This window comes from Callithrix jacchus, chromosome X (assembly GCF_049354715.1).
Source record: "Callithrix jacchus isolate 240 chromosome X, calJac240_pri, whole genome shotgun sequence".
Lineage (NCBI taxonomy): Eukaryota > Metazoa > Chordata > Mammalia > Primates > Cebidae > Callithrix > Callithrix jacchus.
The window spans coordinates 18708379-18730349 of record NC_133524.1 but is presented as its reverse complement, the minus strand read 5'-3'; the positions used below and the strand labels follow the sequence as shown (position 1 = coordinate 18730349).

Here is a 21971-nt window from a genome sequence, read left to right as displayed (position 1 = left end):
ATGTGTCCCAGAGATTCTGGCATGTTGTGTCTTCGTTCTCATTGGTTTCGAAGAACTTCTTTATTTCTGCCTTCATTTCATTGTTTACCCAGTCAACATTCAAGAGCCAGTTGTTCAGTTTCCATGAAGCTGTGCGGTTCTGGGTTGGTTTCTGAATTCTGAGTTCTAACTTGATTGCACTATGGTCTGAGAGGCTGTTTGTTATGATTTCAGTTGTTTTGCATTTGCTGAGCAGTGCTTTACTTCCAATTATGTGGTCAGTTTTAGAGTAGGTGTGATGTGGTGCTGAGAAGAATGTATATTCTGTGGATTTGGGGTGGAGAGTTCTGTAAATGTCTATCAGGTTTGCTTGCTCCAGGTCTGAGTTCAAGCCCTGGATATCCTTGTTGATTTTCTGTCTGGTTGATCTGTCTAATATTGACAGTGGAGTGTTAAAGTCTCCCACTATTATTGTGTGGGAGTCTAAGTCTCTTTGTAAGTCATTAAGAACTTGCCTTATGTATCTGGGTGCTCCTGCATTGGGTCCATATATGTTTAGGATCGTTAGCTCTTCTTGTTGTATCGATCCTTTTACCATTATGTCTCTTTTTTGTCTCTTTTGATCTTTGTTGCTTTAAAGTCTATTTTATCAGAGATGAGAATTGCAATTCCTGCTTTTTTTTGCTCTCCATTTGCTTGGTAAATCTTCCTCCATCCCTTTATTTTGAGCCTTTGTGTATCCTTGCATGTGAGATGGGTTTCCTGAATACAGCACACTGATGGGTTTTGGATTTTTAACCAATTTGCCAGTCTGTGTCTTTTGATTGGTGCATTTAGTCCATTTGCATTTAGGGTTAATATTGTTATGTGTGAATTTGATACTGCCATTTTGATGCTAAGTGGCTGTTTTGCCCGTTAGTTGTTGTAGATTCTTCATTATGTTGATGGTCTTTAGCATTCAGCGTGATTTTGGAATGGCTGGTACTGGTTGTTCCTTTCTGTGTGTAGTGCCTCTTTCAGGAGCTCTTGTAAAGCAGGCCTGGTGGTGACAAAATCTCTGAGTACTTGCTTGTTCGCAAAGGATTTTATTTTTCCTTCACTTATGAAGCTCAGTTTGGCTGGATATGAAATTCTGGGTTGAAAGTTCTTTTCTTTAAAAATGTTGAATATTGGCCCCCACTCTCTTCTGGCTTGTAGAGTTTCTGCCGAGAGATCTGCTGTGAGTCTGATGGGCTTCCCTTTGTGGGTGACCCGACCTTTCTCTCTGGCTGCCCTTAGTATTTTCTCCCTTATTTCAACCTTGTTGAATCTGACAATTATGTGCCTTGGGGTTGCTCTTCTTTGGGAATATCTTTGTGGTGGTCTCTGTATTTCCTGCATTTGAGTGTTGGCCTGTCTTGCTAGGTGGGGGAAATTTTCCTGGAGAATGTCCTGAAGAGTATTTTCCAGCTTGGATTCATTCTCTTCGTCCCCTTCTGGTACACCTATCAAATGTAGGTTAGGTCTTTTCACATAGTCCCACATTTCTTGGAGACTTTGTTCATTCCTGTTTGCGCTTTTTTCTCTGATCTTGGTTTCTCATTTTATTTCATTGAGTTGATCTTCGACTTCAGATATTCTTTCTTCTGCTTGGTCCATTCGGCTATTGAAACTTGTGCATGCTTCGCGAAGTTCTCGTATTGTGTTTTTCAGCTCCTTTAATTCATTCATATTCAAAAATATGGAACGCTTCACGAATTTGCGTGTCATCCTTGCTCAGGGGCCATGCTAATCTTCTCTGTATCGTTCCAATTTTAGTATATGTGCTGCTGAAGCGAGCACGGAAATGTAATTCTTTAAATTGAACACAGAACGTTTGAATTTTCTTCATTGAACACAGAATGTTTGAATTTCAGATTAATCAAATAATCAGAATAGGTAACTATTTGGAAAAAAAAACACTGAATAATTCATAAATTTTACATTATTTTAAGGGTTACTAGTTTTCTTTCATAGAAAGCTTAATTTAGCCACTTGAAAATGGCTTTGAGTTGGAACTCTTATGTTAGTTTTTCTTGTCAGCTTGTAGTTAAAGAAGTTGCATATAAATGTGAGGTTGATTCTTACTAAGATTTCATGTCCAGTATCCCATTTCTTTTACATTTATAAAATAAGTGACTCAGAATAGTTTTTTAAGATAGAGTGTTCTTCTTAGGAGACTTTGATTCTGGCAAATCTAGTGTTTGCATATTTTAGCAGTAGTCATTTTTAAGACATTTTACTGAAATATAGTCTACATAGAGAAAATTGTATAAGAAATGTACCTTGATTAATTTTCATGCCTGTATAACCAGTTCTTGGTTGGAAAAGTAGCTATTACCAGTACCCTGAAAGTACTGCTAATGTGTCAAACCACCTTTCATCCTCTATTACCCCTCACTTTGCGCAAGCATACCTACTGTTCCAGCTTCAAGTACCATATATTATTTTTGCCTGTTTTTGAACTTTACAGAAGTGGAATTATATAGCAGTTACTCTTATGCCTAGCTTTTTTGGCCTATCATTATGTTTGTAAGATTCATCTGTATTGTTGCATATAGTTAGATCATTTATTCTTATTGCTGTATAATATTCTATTGTGTAAATATGCCACCATGGTATGTATTCATTTGTAAGATTCATCTGTGTTGTTGCATATAGTTAGATCATTCATTCTCATTGCTGTATAATATTCTATTGTGTAAATATGCCACCATGGTATGTATTCATTTGAGTACTTTCTGTTTTGTGCCCTTATAAATAGTGTTATCTTGAACATTCTATACACATCTTTCTGTTCCTGTATCTATCTTGGAGTAGAATTGCTAGATCATAGCAAATTCATAGATTAAGTTTTAGTAAATGCTGCCAAACAGTTTTTCAAAGTGGTTGCCTCAATTTACTTTCCTATTAGCTTTATGCTTTTTAAAATAGGTGATAATTCTCTGGTGAAATTCTTTATTCTTTGACCTTTTCTGTCTATTTTTCTGGTTTTCTTGAACATATTCATCAAAATTGCATTACAGTTTTTGTCTACTGACAACAGTAGTTTTTCTCTCAATTGTTGGTTATATGGTCTTACTTCTTTGTATGTCCACTACTATTATTTTTCTATGTGGGACACTGTACATACAAGATCTGCAGAAGCTCCAGATACCTATCTTAAAGAGTTTCCTCTTTTTTAAGCAGAAAGAGGGAGGGCTCATCCCATTCAGTGATGGAGCTGGGTTGGGGCCAAATAGCAGTTTTAGTAAGACTCAGTCTATCTCTGATTCTTCAGGTGTTACTTTCCCAGGCTTTTGATTGAGAACTTGGGAATTCTGTAGCTCCTTAGCCTTGAAAGACTATGGAGAATTGTACTTCTCTCCTTCAGTGATTTGTTGCTCAGCTCTTCAGTCTTCTACCTCATAAATTATCACAACTTTGCACTTGTGTTTAGGGATAGATGGCTTATGTGTTTGAGCTAGACCTTTTCTGCTGGTGGGTCTTTATTTCTTAAGCACCATGAGACTGTGAGAGATTTCAGCGTGCCTGTTAAGAATTTTCAGCCTAGCTCCCCAGCTTCCTGTATAGCTCCAGAACTTAGCAAATGTCCCATGGGGGAAACCAGCTATGAGTTTAAGTTTCTTATTTGTCACTCCAGCTGTGTTAAGCTGCTAAATCTTTTGATTTATTTTTGCCTAGGTATAGCCCTCTGCCTGTGTCAAGTTCTATTTCAGTGTAGTGCCAAGAATCAGAAAATTCCTACAGGGAAAAAATTTGATGAAATATTCAGTTTAGACTAGAATGGTTCTTCTCTTTCTGGAATTTGATTTTATTAGTTCCTATGACTGCTATACCTTTAGAATGCTTTTTTTTATAATAACTTTATTGAGATGTAATTCACATACCATAATTTCACTCTTTTAAAATTTATAACTCAATCTTTTTTAGTGTATTCAGAGTCGTGCAGTCATCTCCACTATCTTCATTACCCCCAAAAGAAATCCCATACTGATTAGCTGTCATCCCTCAATCTCTGTTCCCCATAGCTACTGGAAACTATTTATTGACTTTCTGTCTTTATGGATTTTCCTATTCTGGACATTTCATATTAATGGAATCATATAATATGCAGCCTTTTGTGTGTGGCTTCTTTCACTTAGCATAATGTGTTTTTTTGTTTTGTTTTGTTTTTCGTGATGGAGTCTTGCCCTGTTGCCTGGGCTGGAGTGCAGTGGTGTGATCTTAGCTTGCTGCAGCCTCCACCTCCTGGGTTCAAGTGATTCTCCTGTCTCAGCCTCCTGAATAGCTGGGACTACAGGTGCCCACCACCACACCAGGCTAATTTTTGTATTTTTAGTAGAGACAGGGTTTCACCAGGTCCTGGCTGGTCTTGAACTCCTGACCTCAGGTGATCCACCCACCTTGGCCTCCCAAAATGCCAGGATTACAGGTATGAGCCAATGTGCCCAGCCTATATTTTCAGGGTTCACCCATGTGGTAGCATATATCAGTGCTTCATTCCTTTTTATGGCTGAATAATATTGTATGGCTCTATCGTATTTTTTTTAATTCATTTATCAATTGATGCACTTATGGATTGTTTCTACTTTTTGGCTATTAGGAATACTGCTGCAATGAACATTTGTATGTTAGTTTTTGTGTGGATACATGTTCTCTTGGGTATAAACCCAGGAGTGGAGTTGTTGGGTCATATGGTTAACTCTGTTTAACTTGATGAGGACCTGACAGACTTTTCCAAAGAGGCTATACCATTTTACATTTCTATCAGCAGTAAATGAAGGTTCCAATTTCTCCTTGAAAACACTTGTTATTGTCCATCTTTTTCATTATACCCATTCTAGCAGGTGCGAAATGGTATCTCATTATGGTTTGATTTGCATTTTTCCAGTGGTTGATTATGAGCATCTTTTCTTGTGCTTTTTGGTCATTCATGTATCTTTTATTTATTTCTTTATTTATTTTTCATTCATATATCTTTGGAGAAATGTCTGTTCAAATCCTTTGTCCATTTTTAATTGGGTTCATTGTCTTTTTATTGTTGAGTCATCAGAGTTCTTTGTATATTCTAGATACAAGTCCCATAACAGATAGATGCTTTGCACATATTTTATCCCATTCTTTGGGGTTGTTTTTTCACTCCCCCCCGCCCCCCCCTTTTTTTTTTTTTGCAATGGAGTCTTGCTTTGTCACCCAGGCTGGATTGCAGTGGCGTGGTCTTGGTTAACTGCAACCTCTGCCTCCTGGGTTCAAGCAGTCTACCCATCTCAGCCTCCAGAATGACTAGGACTACAGGTGTGTGCCACCATGCCTGGCTAATTTTTGTATTTTTAGTAGAGATGAGATGACATGGTTTGGCTGTGTCTTCACCCAAATCTCATCTTGAGTTGTAATTTCCTTAATCCCCACGTTTCATGGGAGGGACCTGGTGGGAGGTAATTGAATTACAGGGGCAGTTACCTTCATGCTGTTCTTGTGATAGTGAGTTCTCATGAGATCTGATGGTTTTATAAGGGGCTTTTCCCCCTTTGCTTGGCACTTCTGCCTGCTGCTATGTATGACATGCCTTTGCTCCTCCTTTGCCTTCTGCCATGACTGTGAGTCCTCCCCAGCCATGTGGAACTGTGAGTCCATTAATCCTCTTTTTCTTTATAAATTACCCTGTCTTGGGTATGTCTTTATTAGCAGCGCGAGAACAGACTAATACACTGGCCTTTTCTTTAGTTCTTTAGAGATGATTTTCATTTTTTAGTTCCTTGAATGTGTTTATAATAGCAGATTTAAAATATTTGTCTAGGTCAGGTGCAGTGGCTCATGTCTGTAATCCTTGCACTTTGGGAGGCCGAGGTGGGCAGATCACTTGAGGCCCGGAGTTGAGACCAGCCTGGCTAACATGGTGAAACCTTGTGTCTACTAAAGATAAAAAAAAAAAAAAAGTAACCAGGTGTGGTGGCATGTGCCTATAATCCCAGCTTCTTGGGAGTCTGAGGCATGAGAGTCATTTGAACCTGGGAGGCGGAGTTTGCAGTGAGCCAAAATCATACAATTTCACTCCAGCCTGGGAGACAGAGTGAGACTATATCTAAAAAAAAAAGTATTTGTTTAGTAAATCCAATGTCTGGACTTCCTCAGGGACAGTTTCTATTGACTGATATTTTTTCCTTTTTATGGACCATATTCTTTCTTTGCATGTCTCATTTTTTTTTGAAAACTGGACGTATAAAAATCACGTAATATGGCAACTTTGGAAATCAGATTCCCTTCTTTCTAGGGCTTGTTATTGTTGCTGGTGCTGTCTGTTTAGTGACTTTTCCTGGACTACTTCTGTAAAGTCTGTATTTGTTAAGAGTGGCCACTGAAGTTTGCTTGGATAGCTTATTGTTGTTAGCTAATGATTGGGTAGACATTTCCTTAAATGCCAGGAATCATTGTATCTCCCAGCCTTGGCCAGAGGATTTTCTGTGTATGTTGGGACATAACGTCAGTGCTCCAAGAGGCAGCTTATAAGTTGACCTTGTGCAGAGCCTCAAGGTCAAGCAGAGATGAAAGATTAGGGGTTTCTTATGTCTTTCCTGGGCATGCATACGTACATCTGTGCATATGCATGTGAACTGTCTAGATTCCCAGGAATATGTCTGTGCTTTTCAGAGTTTCCTGAGGGACATCTTATACCCAGTTTTTCCTTTTAAGCTTTTTGGCCAACTTACTGTTAGCCCTGACTGATACTGTTGTCTCAGGCAGCTGCAAAGTTAAATAGTTGCCACCATTTTCCCCAGTCAGATGCCCTGGAGATGGGTTGTTCTCATGGAACAAGCTCTAATTCAGGTCAAATAAAGACAAACCCTGAAAAGGAGCTTTTCAGTGAGCTGCAAGACTGGTTTAATAGTGATAGTTCTCTGGGCATGGGGCTTTTGGAGAGCTCCAAACCCATTGTGCTCCCTCCAGTGACTACTGCGTGGCTGCTTTTCATGCCTGCTGTAGTTGTGAAGTGTTGGTTTTCAAGGCTACTGTGAAAATGGGGTGAGGAGGATTATATTAGGGAAGTTGAAATGCCACAGAATTTGATGTTTTTTTCTGAGATCCAGCCATTTTTCTTAAACACTTTGGATTGTGGCGAGTCTTTAATTTCCAGAGTTTTGAAAAAGTTAGTTTTTGTAGTTTTTGCCAGTGTTTTCAGTGTTTTCTATGAAGGAGTAGATTTTTGGAAGTCTTTGATCAGTCATCCTGGAATTGCTTCTCTGATGATTTAAAAAAATACTTTGTAAATTACCTGGCTTCTCCTCGATCTCTGTAGGAACACTTTCCCCCCTTAGCTTACTGCAATACCCAGAAGCAGAAGTCAAGAGTCAATTTTATATTTGTTTCAGCCCCAGATGGTAGACCATACCCAGCTTCGTAAACTTTTCATAAAGCCTTAGTACATTACAAATAAAAGATAAAGACTTTTTCTAATCTTGCCAAGATTCTGAAGTAAATAAACATTTATAGAAAACTACATTTTAGTACTTGAATTTTCCATATTATTAGTTATGACAAGCCAATTATTCCTTTCCTTAGAATTTAATGTCTTCATTAATTGTAGAAATATGAGATATGTTTTGCCTGTTGGCTTTATAGTCCATTATTAAAAATGAAGCTAAAGTGGTAAGAGCTCTACTGGACTGATTGGGATTCACTGAGTAACTAGATTGAGCTAAAGGTTACTCATCATAAGATTTTGAGAAGCATGCCTGGCCCTCAGCCAAAATTTAGAACCACATGAAGTTTGACTTTGATACTCATTGCAATTCTTCTTCCCTTTTGAGGTCTACTATCAGAATTTTTAGAGTTCTTTTATAACTTACTTGTCCTTTTAGTGGGAGGTTAAACCAGGATATTTGTTGATACTTAGGGTATAATTGATAATTAAAGCTGTCTTTACTTTCAGGATCATGCTTTACAGAGTGGTCCTTTAGGTAAAGTGCATTTTGCTGAATGATAAGTAAGCAGTAGACCTGTTTTAAGGGTAGCTCTAGGCTAGGATTGTTATTTAGCAAAATAGGTATTCATTATACCATACCTTTTATTTAATTTCTCTGAAGTTTTAACTCCTTTGGTTCATGGGAACAATTTTTTCAGGTCATTTTAGACACATTTTAATGGGTGCCTCACTGCCTCATGAGATATTTAGAGAGATCTGATAAACCCAGAATAAAGAAGCCTCGATATACTCATTCTGGAAATGCTTTTAAGTTTTGAATATTATTTCAGTGCAAATATAAAATAGGATGAAATAGACACATATTATTCATGAACATCAAATAACTGAGAAGTGGTCAATGAAGTTATTATAGGCAGGTGATGTCGAAGCAGAAGTGTCTCATGCTGATGATATGAAAATGCTTGAGTATATTAATTTGTTATAACAGACAACTTTTTTTTTAAACAGCAAAAGAAGATGTAACAGAAAAGCAGGGCACCAAACGATCTCCTCAGCAATCTGTACCATATGTTGTTCCTCTCTCTCCTAAGCTCCCCAAAACAAAGGAGTATGCCTCTGAAGGTAAATAGCATGTACACTTCCCAGGATTGGGAAGAAACATTTCTCTGCTACCACTTGTGTATCCTCTTGGGGTGGTAGTATTGGAAGTAGGGAGGTATATTTGCCCAAATAAGTTTGGCAGTTAGGCTACTACTTTGACAGCTTTGTTGAACACTTCATTCATTCCCTTCAGAAGTGCCCAGCTGTCATTTCTCCACAGATTAAAAAAAAATGGTAATAACCTTTTCCCTTCACTATTGTATTGCTAAAAACTGGTAGAAAGAAGAATAGAAAAACCTACTGCCTTTCTCCAAAGAAAATGTTAACTGCCCAAGTAGTAAACAAATGTTAGAAACCAACTGTATGATCACATTATAACAAATAGCAATGAAGAACTGCATTTCTAAAAACGAATGCTTTAATGAGACATTTATAAGTCTTGGTGACAAATGATAGTAAGTTACCATGAAAAATATAGGTGACACGGAATCACTTTGGACTGTAGGACAATGTCCATTAACATAAATGCTAAGGAACGCTGAGGAGGATGGATCACCTAAGGTCAGGAGTTCAAGACCAGCCTGGCCAACATGATGAAACCCTGTCTCTATTAAAAAAAAAATTAGCCAGGCATGGTGGCAGGTGCCTGTAGTCCCAGCTACTCAGGATACTGAGGCAGGAGAATCGCTTGAACCCAGCAGGTGGAGGTTGCAGTGAGCCAAGATTGAGCCACTGCACCCCACCCTGAGCAACAAGAGCAAAACTCTGTCTCAATCAGTCATTCAATAAATGCATACATGCATGCCAAGGAGGGGATAGCCATGAACTTTGTGTTAGAACTTTGTGTTTCAGTATAGCACAAGTTAAGCGAACTGTTGCTAGGGATGATTTTTTTTACCTTTTAGTAGTATTTGAACTGTAAGTCCATTGAAGGTAGCCTCCTTTGTCTTTTTTTCTGTAGAAGCACTGTTTTCTGGGGGAGATGGCATTCCCAAAAAGGAAAATCTTTCAGAAGATTCTAAGAGCTCATCACTAAATTCAGGAAATTGTTTGAATCCTGCCTGTAGAAATCCTATGTATACTCACACTTCAGTCTCCAAGGATTTTTCTCAAAGTGTACCAGGCACCACAAGTTCACCAGTAGTTGGGGACAAATCATCCCCCAAGAGCAGTCCTCATGAAGTTAAATTCCAAATAGAGAGCAAAAGTGAAGGTATGTTCAAAAATAGTAATTCTCATTGTGTTTGTATTTTGCCTTGAGATTTTCACACCTAACAGCATCCTCTGGGAGTGTATCACATTGGAGAAAGTGCTAAATTTGGGAGGCTGAGTCCTTCCTTTCACATCACTGTCAGGGTCAGACCATTATGGATCCTCCAGTACTGTTGACATCACAGCTGTCTCTGGGAATCTGGATCACCAACCATGTCTCTAATAGAGACTTCTCAGATTAGTAGTGCTTAAGCAGTTGTAATTTATCATTTCGTTGGGTCCTGTCTGGATGCACAAACCTCTCATGACTCTGAGACCTGGAAAGACAGTGCCTCTCCTTTCTTCCTTTCTGTTGTACACTTTTCTTAGTCTCTCTTGAGACCTTTCCTGGCCCCAGCCTGCGTTGACTCCTGGATTTGGGCTGGTATCTTGTTGCCACAGCCACACCATTTCCTCATTCTCCACATCCTTCCTCAGACCCACCAGGAAGACATGACACGCATAAATAGGGCAACATCCTGTTGCCATTTAGAAGGATCCAAAACAGTCTGCCATGTGCAAAGAGGGCTAATGCTGTACCTTTGAAGGATTAAGGGTGCAGGAGAGTGAGGGTGGGAATAAGTGTTTTGTCCTTTTTCTCCAGGTAGGCATGTAGGTGAGGTTGAGGAGTGAAGGAAGTGGGAACCCAGTAACTCCCTTGCCTTTCCTCATGGGTGTTACCTATGGACAACCACACTGTGCACATACTGTGACACATTTAATATTGTCAACTTCATCTCCTCTGGAGATTGTCTTTGCTTTTAGAGTGACATGGTTTGCAGAGTCTAACAATAGATGCTTATTCCATAAGGGCTAGTATACCCTGCATTTTAATGTATTTTCACAAAGTATCACCTTTTGAAGACAGGCCTTCTCAGTACAAGGTTACTTCTAATGTTGAATATCTCACTTCGGAATGTATGTCAAGCACTGCTGTGCTAAGGTAGCCAGTCTTGGGGCTTCAGAAGGCTAGCCTCTGTTCTTAGGAATGTAGAGGCTAATAGTAATAACATTGCTTTCTAATAATTTACCCACTGGTAGAAATAATCATCATCTTCATCACTATCTGACATATGCAGGCATATAATATTTCATATGGCCTCCTCCATTATATTATTACAACAATTCCTTAAAATGTAGGTGTTGGTTAGCATTTTCAGATGAGAAATTTGAATTCATTTGGCTAAAGTCCCTCAGCTAGAAAGTGGCTGGGCCAGTCCTTGAACTCAAGCACTCTGACTCCGGGGTTGTACTCTTTAACTTCTGTGCTGCTTGTATCTCCCAAGAATAGGTAAGCATTTCCATTAGAAACTGTCTACAGGTGTCATTACTATTATTTTTAAGGCATTTGAACTGTTATCTAAAGCTGATTCCACTCCTAACATTCAATGATGCTCACATAATTTTCTGTCCTGCCTTGTCCCATTATTTGAATGAAAAATATTCATTTTTCATTGAATAAAATGCTGATCCTTATTATAGAAAAGAAATCCAATAATGTTGGGGGGAATCAAATCACTTTCATACTTTCATTATATTTATTCCAAAAATATTTATTGATATGCCAGGATATGTAAGACAGAGACATTCAGGAGAAAAGCATGACTGGACTTTTATTATTTTTCACATGGTTAGTTTGTTTCATGTAATTATTTGAATAACAGCAATGTAGTTTGCAAACTTTTCTGATTGTTTTGAAGATGTAGGCTCAAGTAAATTATATTTTCTTAATAGACTAAAAACAAAATCTTATGGTTGTTTTATTTTTAATATAAGATTAATTTTATACCCCAAATCATATCTTTTTACATATAGTTTATCTGCAGTAATCTGTAAAAATAGTTACACATTATTCAAAACATAAATGTACCAGATTATGACGACAGAAACCAGAATTCTACAAAAATGTAAGTGGGAGCTATGATTAGCTTTGCCAATGATTTTTCATGTTACCTTGTGTCTTTGTTGAGTTAAAGGAGATGGTGTCTCTGTCTAAATTGTCAGAATGCCTTAGGCACAGGGTGGTCTACACCATCATCATTTTTACTTTGGTGGATATAGCCCAGCAGAATTCCTCTGTAGATATGACCAACATTTTTTTCTCTGACATGTGGAGGGGAAGATATATTTTGGTATAGTTTTTATTTCACATCATAGTTGTGATGTTAAAGAAATAAACTTCAGAGTTACACACAAAAAATTAATTACTATAAGTTCTTGTATCTTCTGTTTTTCTTTACCCTTTCCCTGGGTAAATACTCAGAATGCTGCTAAAATGGCCGTAGCCCAGATGATAGGAAAGAAAGAGTATGCCTCTGGCTAATTCACACACATAAAAACTTAAAATTGGTTAAAGAAACAAATCTTCCTAGCTAAGTACAAAATTCACTTCAGTTATCACACACTAACTTTAGGGAGTTAAGGGCTCTGGTTGAGTAAATGAATACTTGTCAGGGCACAGATTTCATCATAACTTAGTAAAGAGTACGGCTAAGACCTTGTGAACACTTAAAGTGTTTCATGTCTCAGTTGTGTATTTTTTTTTTACATATAAACCTTCAACCAAAATATCGATTACCATGCAATTAAACATGATAAAGGAATTAAATGTTAAAGTTATTTCTGACCTAGCTTAGCAGAAAATAATCTTGTTTTCTTCAAAATTCAGGTAAGTATTTAAGCCACAAGAGACAGGAATCTGAAGAGTAAAGTAATGCTAACAATATTCTTATTGAATACATGAGAGAGATTTGGTAAATGGACTTACTTGCTTATCAAAAATAAACGGATTGTTGAAATTCTTTGATTAAAGTGAATGCATTTAAGCAATTATAAAATTGTAAATTTGGCCAGGTATCATGGCTCATGCCTGTAATCCCAGCACTTTGGGAGGCTGAGGTGGGCAGATTGCTTCAGCCCAGGAGTTTGAGACCAGCCAGGGCAACATGGAGAAACCCTGTCTCTACAAAAATATAAAAATTAGCTGGGAGTGGCAGCATGTGTCTGTAATCCCAGCTACTTGGGAGGCCAAGGTGGGAGGATCACTTAAGCCCGGGAGGTCAACTCTTCAGTGAGCCATGTTTATGCTACTGCACTCCAGCATGGGCAACAGAGTGAGACCCTGTCTCAAAAAAAACAAAAAACAAAACCAAAACCTAAAAAACAAACAATTGTAAATTTGGGGAATTTCCATTGGATTTAGCTAGTAAAATAAACCTAATCTAGACAGATAGAGATTGAAATTCCATAGGTTAGATTAGATTAACCTAATTTTACCCAAGTAACAGATCTTTTGCTGTATTTGCCTATGGCCACGATGCCTTGGGTTGCTTAGTCTGTTTTGTGATCTTTAAAGCTTTAAGGTAACTTCTGAACCTGCTTTTGTTGTTTGGGGGAGGTCAGACTGGATGCTCTTGTGTAGCCATCCTCACATCATCTTTGTATAAGCTTTCATAGTTGGAGTCTTGAGACCTTGTTGGGGAACTTAACAGAAGGTTCCAGGAATGAGACCATTATTCCCTACCTAACATCTCTTCTTTCAGGATAATGATCAGGTCAAGTATGATTTGTCTTTTCTCCCCCCCCCCCCCCCCCCGTTGAAGCTCCAAGCTATATAGCTGTACCTGATCCCAGTGTCCTGAAACAAGGCTTCTCTAAGGACCCTTCAACCTGGTCTGTGGATGAAGTGATACAGTTTATGAAACATACAGATCCTCAGATATCAGGCCCCCTCGCCGACCTCTTCAGGCAACATGTAATGTATCTTTTGATCCGGTTTTCCTGCCTTTGAATGACCTCTGTGCAGGCCCTTCCTTTGGATACTATGTAGATGGTGGGGGAACCCTATCAACTAATTTTTCCTTATGTGAGAAAGGTTATTTTTCTCAAGATTAGTTCCTTAAATGGTAGATTAATGGTCTATTCTTTAAGTGAGTATCCAAGTGCCTAAAATACAAACAGCTTCAACTTTTCAAGACATGGTGATTCAGCATTGTAACTCTCAGGTGTACCTCCCCTTTGTAATGACAGATACAAGGATCCTCCCCAACCTGCTCCCAGCTCAGCCAGGACCATGAGTAGGAGGGATTGACCACAAGTTGTTACAGGGTGGCCTTCCTCCAATGAATCCAGCAACTGTATAAGATTAAGTACAACCTTTTAAACAGGAACTCACAAATACCAAATAATATGCTTCCATGACATAAACTGGTTAAGGTAATAAAGAATTTTAGGAGGATGCCTTGTAACTATTAAGTAGTATTTTCAGTGTTTTCTAACAAATCAAATTACTCATCTATTATCTGAGGTACCCTTTTCAATGTTGCAAGAAAATCAGTAATTAGTTTTAGCTTCTAACCAGCTTCAGACAACTAACTGATTAGCTTTCAACATAATGACAACACTGTATAGCACATTTACAGTTTGCATTGATATTGACATATTCCTGGCCCTTCTCAGAAAGTTATTGACTATCTGAAATTCATTTCTACCATTCATAATTTTTGGCCCTTTATCATAGATATATGTAGTATTCTGTTTAACACACAGTACTTAAAATCAGATTGTTTGATACTTGGCACATTTTTTGAAGATACAAGGTTAAATTTTCTTTTTCTTAAGATTTTAACTAAATTCATAAATCATCAAATGCTTCACTTTATAAATAATATTTTTGATAGTTTTCAGGAAATAAAGCAGATTCAGAAAATATATATCTGGAGTGTACAGTTGCTCTATTTTACATGTTCCTATATATAAATAACTTGATATGAAAGCATTATTAGTGATTATGATTTCCTTCTGTCTGTAGGAAATTGATGGGAAGGCTCTGTTTCTACTCAAGAGTGATATGATGATGAAGTACATGGGGCTGAAGCTGGGGCCAGCATTAAAGCTGTGTTACTACATTGAAAAACTTAAAGAAGGAAAATACAATTAAAAAAATGTGTAAGTTTAGATGGGACATAATTCTCAGGTGTACTGTTAACATTTTAATTTAAAAGTATTTCTCTTAGCAGTTTTTGTTTTGTAGACAGTTTCTAGAAGAGGTTTTATCAGAATTGTAGAACTTTATTAACAGTTCAGTCAACTTTTTTTTTTCCTGGAGTCACCAGCTAGCCTCGGGAGGCACAGCCACCACTCCCCCAGTCTACTTCTTTAAAAAGCATTTAACGTGTTAGTATTAACACATTCAAATTGGCAGTTCTTTATGTCTTTTTAAATTTTCATTGTACAGTTTACAAATATACTTAATGTAGTTAACAGAAAAACCTTTGATTTTGGTTAATCTTTATATCTAGAACCAAAACAGCTAAATCCCAAAGGGGAAAATATCAGGGACTGACAACTTCTATAAGTAAATCCATGAGAAATTTTCCTCACCAGAGAATTTAAAGGTGCACCTATAGATATCGTCTTTTCTCAGATATTTTGTGTGATACTCTGCAGTGTTCTATTCATGTTCTGTCAGTATATCTAGAAAGGGAATAGCCATATAAATTATTTTCCTTTTATTATTTCTCTATATGTTGTATTTGATCCTAAAGGAAAAAAAAGTGAGCTTATAAGCTTTCATAAAGTGTTCTTACAAGTTTTTGATAAAAATTATTTTAAATTATACGATAGAATTGCCATTTTATGCAGGAGATATTTATACTACGAGGGTGTTTTGGATGGAGTCGGATTAAATTTTTTCAGTGAAATGCCTATTATTTTAAAACTTTCCGTATTTTCACTAAGCTTGTACATTTAACTAGGCATTCTTTTCTTACATCTCTATATGAAATACCCATGTCCAAATTTTTTGAAGATATATATTTTATTGTATGTGTTTATTCCTCATATGGTACTTTACCATATTTATATATTGTTTTATACCTATAGGTTTACACACAAGTAAATCTTTTTTTCTTGAATTTAATCTGGCACTTTGCACTGCCACAGAGGTAACGATGAACTATGTATAGAGTTAGATGTTTTGATTTCGTCAAAAATATATGTCCATCGTTTGCTGTCACCAACACCTCTCAACTTACTCTTCAGGGGATATGAAGTAGTCCATAGATTGGTTTCCATACAGGGAAGTTCTCTGTCCTATGCAATGTTTCTCATTAATTTGCTTAATTCTGAGCCATTTATTCTGCTACACTTTGAAAGATATATTAGTTCTGACTTATTGTTTGGGGCTTTATTTTTTGAGATGGAGTTTCACTCCTATTATTGCCCAGGCTGGTGTGCAATGGTACTATCTCGGCTCACCACAACCTCCACCTCTGGGGTTCAAGCAATTCTCCTGCCTCAGCCTCCTGAGTAGCTGGGGTTACAACCATGTGCCACCACGCCTGGCTAATTTTGTATTTTGAGTAGAGATGGGGTTTCTCCATGTTGGTCAGGCTGGTCTTAAACTCCTGACCTCAGGTGATCCGCCCGCCTCAGCCTCTAGAAATGCTGGGGTTACAGGCATGAGCCACTGCGCCTGGCCTTGTTTGGAGCTTAATTTTATAAGTTAGAACTTTGAAGAGGAAATGGTGCTATGTGTTTATTGTTACTACTTTGCGTAACTTGGATGTAATGTTTATAAGCTATGAGAATCAGTTATAAAGTATTAGCCATTTGTTGTAAATGCCAATAAAATATTCACCAGGGGCAAGAATGTACATTTTCTTTTTAGAAAACCAAATGTACTTTAGACATGAATGCAACTATTTAAAGAATAGCTTCATCTTTGTTATTCCTTATATGTCATAAGATTCTTACTTAAACTTGGTTTTCTTTCAAATTGTTTCTATGAAGATGCTCTACCCACTTGAACAGTCCTCAGGTGTTTACATAAATACGTTTTACAGTTTTCATATTTTAAAATATTAATAAAGTTAAATCTCAACGGTTCATTTAAAGCCTCAGATGTGATTTTATTTATCATCACTGCGTTATATTAATGCGTGAATTGGTTGGAACTGAAACAGCCACTCTAGTAAGCTTGTGGCTTTCCACAGTGTCCAAATACTTGAGTTTTAAAACCTGCCCAGATTCTACCTGTAAACAGATGCCTAAGAGCCAAGGGCTGATTTCTTACAGGGGTCTCCAGTGAGACCCCAGGGGGGCTGTTAGAACTTCAGTCGATGAGCCGTATCTGTGGTCAGAGCCTTTATTACTTATGATATCATCAGTGATGCGAGTGTGCTAGAAAACGCCAGTGCCCCGAGGTATCTCACCCCATCTGAGTCCGTACGCCTGGCTGGCAACTCCGGCTGCTCTTTTACCACTGGGGGCCAGAGGCTGCCTCCTGGATGCACCTGCTGTTGGCCCTCTGCCTCCAGATGGCCCAGCTGTCCCGGCAGGATGCCCTTGGAGGACTGGCGTTCCAGTTGCATAGCCTCTCTTACCCTACCCCTACCCCTGTCCCCTTCTCCAGGAGCTGTGGCTACAGCTGAGGACCCTAGAAACCCTCACTGCTCTTGCTCCCCAGCATCGTGTCCTGTGATTTCCTGGAGACAACGGGGTCCTTACCGGGGCTCCAGGGCTGATGCTCAGCGGCTAGAATGGGAGTGTTGATTTGAGTGATCTGAGACTTGAGTGATTTGGGGCCCCTTTTCCCCTCCCATCTGGCTTGTAAACTTTTAGTCCATAGACTATTATGCCATATTACCCTTCCTGTGAATTTTCCAGACTTGAAATGATCTTCCTCTGGCTTTGCCTCTCATTCCATCATTTTCTGCTCTGTAGCCCCCAGAATTCTGCACCTGGTGCTCTAAGACCTTCCAGGCACACCTAGAATATGCTTTGGCCTTTCGTCTGTGATTTCTCATTGTTGAAATGTCTTACAGTACATGTTCTAGAGTGGGATTTCCCAAACTTTTAAACCAAGGTCCCCCTCTGTAGACATAGAGACACCATGCCCTTCTGTAATATTCAAAAGTAAATACTGTGAGTAGTGACAGTGTAATTGGGAGGAAAATCACTGCTTTTTCAAGCTGCAGGAGGGATTGTCCTTGCACTTGGCTGAGTAAAGGAAGTAGGTTAAAATTTCTGGGGCTATGGCTTGATGCTGGGGCTTGCTCACGAAGCACCCTGAGGCTGATCCAGGCAATGTGGGAAAGCTCTAGGTTTGAGAGGACATGCAAGTGAGAGCCCACCATTGCAATATGTGGACAGTCCTTCCTCTCTCTTGGCTGTTTGCCCTATTTTGTCAGCAGGTTGATGCGACTGAACCTTGAGAGTCACACTCCATGGTTAGCACGTGCTCAAGTTGAGCATGGCCACTCCCCCTGCTCTAATTGAGGCAACTCTAGTGTTCTGGGATCATCTTTCTGGCTTTAAGGTTGCTATCAGCATTGAGGGGAGATCTTTAAGAAATAATGGACCTAGCTCCTCCCCTCGAGCTGCCTAGAACATAACAGATAAACCAGCATTCATGAAAAGGAGGACATCAGGGCGCTTATGACAGTACATATGAGTCAGCACCAAGTGCCCGTAAGTGATGTGCCCTGTTCTTCTGCCATAGAACCAAAGCACTTAAGCACATTCATTTCTGGAAATAATCTCTCAGGGACAACAGGGCAGCCAGGGCAGGGTTTTGGCCTTGCCAAGCCCCGCTCCTCCTTTGGCCTCACTCCTCCACCTGGCTTTGGCTGGCCTCGGAGGCTCAAGTGCACTGATGTCAAGGGTGGGGTGGTTGCACATTTTCCATGGGGGCAGAAGTGAGTCCATTGGGAGCAGGACCCGTATCTTAAACTTTCCTTTTATATTCATGTAAGAAGAGAGAGATTAGGCTTTTCTACATTAACGTACAGATTCACTGATGTGTTCTAGAGTGCTGGACATTGTTGGTACTTGCCACCATCCCAGCCCTTCTCGGTTCCTCCCTGTCCTTAGAGACATAAAGCCTGAACGCGACACTTGCCGCACTCCTTTGCCGGTAGACGTGGGTTCTTAACATTCTGTCACAAGAGGGGCTGTGTCCTGATTTTGGAAGGAGGAAGGTGAGGAGAAGCTGTTTCCTTCTGGTGACTGCATGGGACAGGCTTTTGAGCATCAGCAGGAGGCAGATGTGGGGTTTGCCAGCAGCCTCTGGATATCGTCTTGAAGCTCACCTACTTCACTTGTGCAGGCAGCTGAGACCACCCCGGCTGGCAGGGGAGCTTCCCTGCAACTCTTGCACTCCTGGATTTCTAGAAACTTCCTCACCTTAGCCTCCGCCTTCCAGCAGCCATATAAGCTTCTGATTCTGTATTAAACCACTTCCATTCTGAAGATTTAGAATGGCTCATGTGTTCCCAGCCAGACTTGGACTTGTCCACCTTCTTCAACGTATCTGTCCTGTAGAGGTGGCCCACTCTTCAGAAAGAAGAGTAAAACTTTCACAGAAAGTGGCCTTTATATTATCTAGTTTAAACACGAGTGTATTTCATCAAATCTAAGACCCTTTTGATTGTAAGATGCACCACTGTTTACCAAATAGTGAAGGAAAATGCTACCTATTAAACTGTCGCTCACCATTGATTATAATATGCAGACTGGGCCAGCCGTGGTGGCTCACGCCTATAATCCCAGCACTTTGGGAGACTGAGGCGGGCAGATCACTTGAGGTCAGGAATTCTAGACCAGCTTGGCCAACATGGTGAAACCCAGTCTCTACTAAAAATACAAAAATTAGCCAGGTGTGGTGGCAAAATGCGGCAGGTGGCATAGCCGTGAGAGATCCACCAGGCAGCCTCTACCTGGCTGCGAAGATTGGGCAGGGCTTGTGGAGAAGGCGTTGTTTCCACCAAGACCTGAAGCATGATGGACATGGGTCAAGGGAGGTGTATGTTGAAGGCCAAAGACCCTGAGCAGTAGCGAGCTTCTGTCAAGACACACCTGCCCCTCTTCTAGTGGGTGTGTTACTTTCTGTTCAAGTGTCCTCAGTACATCTGACGATGATTTGATTGGAAACCTTTATCTTTTACCCCAGGTTAAACCAATTGTTCCTACATCATTTACTGAATAACCCATCTTTTCCCAAAGGGTAAAGTCATGTGATAAATACCGTTATCACATATTAAATCCTTATAAAATGTTTTAAAAACATAATGTATTATTTGTGTGGAACAAAATTACCCCCAAACTTAGCAGCTTAAAACCACAAACACTCATGATTTCATGCAGGGTCTGATGATCAGAAATCTGGGCACTGCTCAGTCACGTGGTTCTGCCCCAGGGTCTTACAGGTCATACACGTGCTGTTGGCTGGAACTGCAGTCATCTCGAGGCTTGACTAGGATGGGGCTCTGCTTCCCAGGTGGCTCACTCACATGTAGGATGACTATAACTCGTCCCTGGAGTTAGCGCTGAGAGGCTTGTGCCCCGGCTCACCCCACGGTCCTGGGATGGTTGGTCATCCACACACGTTGACTGGAGCCCTCGGCTCCTCTGTGGCTGTTGGCAGAAGGCCTCCGTTCTCATGGAGCTGCCCACCCCAGCTATCTATTCCCTCCGGTAAAAGGCTCCCAAGACTCCAGCGGATGGGAGGCAGAAGTGATCCAGGAGAGAGGCAGAGGTATCTGCGGACCTTTCACAAAACTGAGCACAGGTTCAGCAACAAGGAACATGTGATTTATAGGAAGCAAATACTGTCTTTTGTAGCTTAGGGTCGTAAGAGACACATGACGACTTCTGTGATGTTCTGTTGGCCCACAGACCATCCCTGATTCACTGTGGGGTGGATTACACAAGAACGGGGCTATCGGGGGCAGGGACCACTGCAGGTCAACTTGTGGGCTGATACCACACATAAAAAATATTGAGCTTCACCAGTGATTAAAGAAGCACGAAGTAACACAGGATGTGTGTGATTCTCCACCTTTTGTAAATTTAGCAAAGTCATGGAGGCCATAATCCTAAGTGAATTAATGTAGGAACAGAAAACCAAATACTGCATGTTCTCACAAGTGGGAGATAAATATTGGGTACTGATGGACATAAAGATGGTATCAGTAAGAAAGTGAGGACTACTAGATGTGGGAGGGAGGGAGGAGAGCAAAGGTTGAAACACTCACTGTTGGGTGCTATGCTCACTACCTGGGTGACAGGATCATTCGTACCCCAAGCCTCAGTGTCACATACTATGCCCGGGTAACAAACCTGCACGTGTACTCCCTGAATCTAAAAGTTGAAACAAAATTTAGCAAAAGTCAAACCAATGTCAAATACTCATGCTAATGGTACGTGAATTTGGTGTAGCATATCCAGAAGGCAGTTAGGCATCACACAGAAAAAGCCTGAAAAAGGCACACACCTATTGACTTAGTAATTTCTCTACTTCCAGTGTATCCTGCAGATGTAACCACGTGCTCAAGGAGCAAGGTATTAGCAAGCCTGTTTATCACAACATTGTTAGAAATGACAGCTCATAGGCTGGGCACGGAGGCCGACGCCTGTAATCTCAGCACTTTGGGAGGCCGAGGCGGGTGGATCACGAGGTCAAGAGATCGAGACCATCCTGGCCAACATGGTGGAACCCCGTATCTACTGAAGATACAAAAAAATTAGCTGGGCGTGGTGGCGCGTACCTGTAGTCCCAGCTACTTGGGAGGCTGAGGCAGGAGAATTGCTTGAACCCGGGAGGCAGAGGTTGCAGTGAGCCGAGGTCGCACCACTGCACTCCAGCCTGGTGCCTGGTGACCGAGTGAGACTGTTTGAAAAAGAAAAAAGAAAAGAAAAGAAATGACAGCTCATAAACCAGTCCACAATGGGGGAACTGTTGAAATTCTGTTACACCCATGCAGTCATGAAAAAGTGACACAGGGGAAAGTTATTCACATGGAAAGATACATGATATGTTGATCAAAGCAGGTCACAGGCAGATTTGCAGCATTTCTTCTCTAGGCGATCTCACTGTGTGTTTATACCGAGATGTGTTTACACGTTTAGAAGACGTTTGGAAGATACACATGAACCTGTTTATAGCGTGTATGGAGGGACAGCTGGGATTCTGGCCATGTTCTCTTCACTTTGCTTACCTTCACTCTGCTTTCCCTGCAGTAAGTATATTGCTGTTACAATAATTGTTCAATTTCAAGAACACAGGCTATATCACGTGCAAATCACGGTGGAAGACAAAAGGAAATAAAACATTGCCAGTTATCAGGCAGCAGAAACAGCCAAAACAAGGAAAATCATATGTCAGAAGACCAACTTAATGTAATGACATTACATAGAA

At 39.9% G+C, this 21971-nt stretch overlaps 1 protein-coding gene and 1 non-coding gene across 14 annotated transcripts in view; one reads left to right on the top strand and one right to left on the bottom strand.

The window, feature by feature from the left end:
* The window catches only part of SCML2 (Scm polycomb group protein like 2), a 128778-nt gene extending 112116 nt beyond the window's left edge, over positions 1-16662 (top strand). For 11 of the 13 annotated variants that reach the window (XM_054250760.2, XM_035288247.3, XM_054250764.2 and 8 more), the window contains 4 exons: positions 8429-8542; positions 9483-9734; positions 13375-13526; positions 14583-16662. In XM_054250760.2, the coding sequence (XP_054106735.2) occupies positions 8429-8542; positions 9483-9734; positions 13375-13526; positions 14583-14711 (647 nt within the window). In that variant the 3' untranslated portion in view covers positions 14712-16662. The remainder of the gene's footprint in view (positions 1-8428; positions 8543-9482; positions 9735-13374; positions 13527-14582) is intronic. The other 2 variants (XM_054250765.2, XM_078363429.1) reach the window with 1 other exon arrangement.
* Positions 1694-1800, bottom strand: LOC118150718 (U6 spliceosomal RNA). The gene has a single exon (XR_004738871.1). It is a non-coding gene; the product is annotated as a U6 spliceosomal RNA (small nuclear RNA).
* Positions 16663-21971: the final 5309 nt, after the last annotated feature.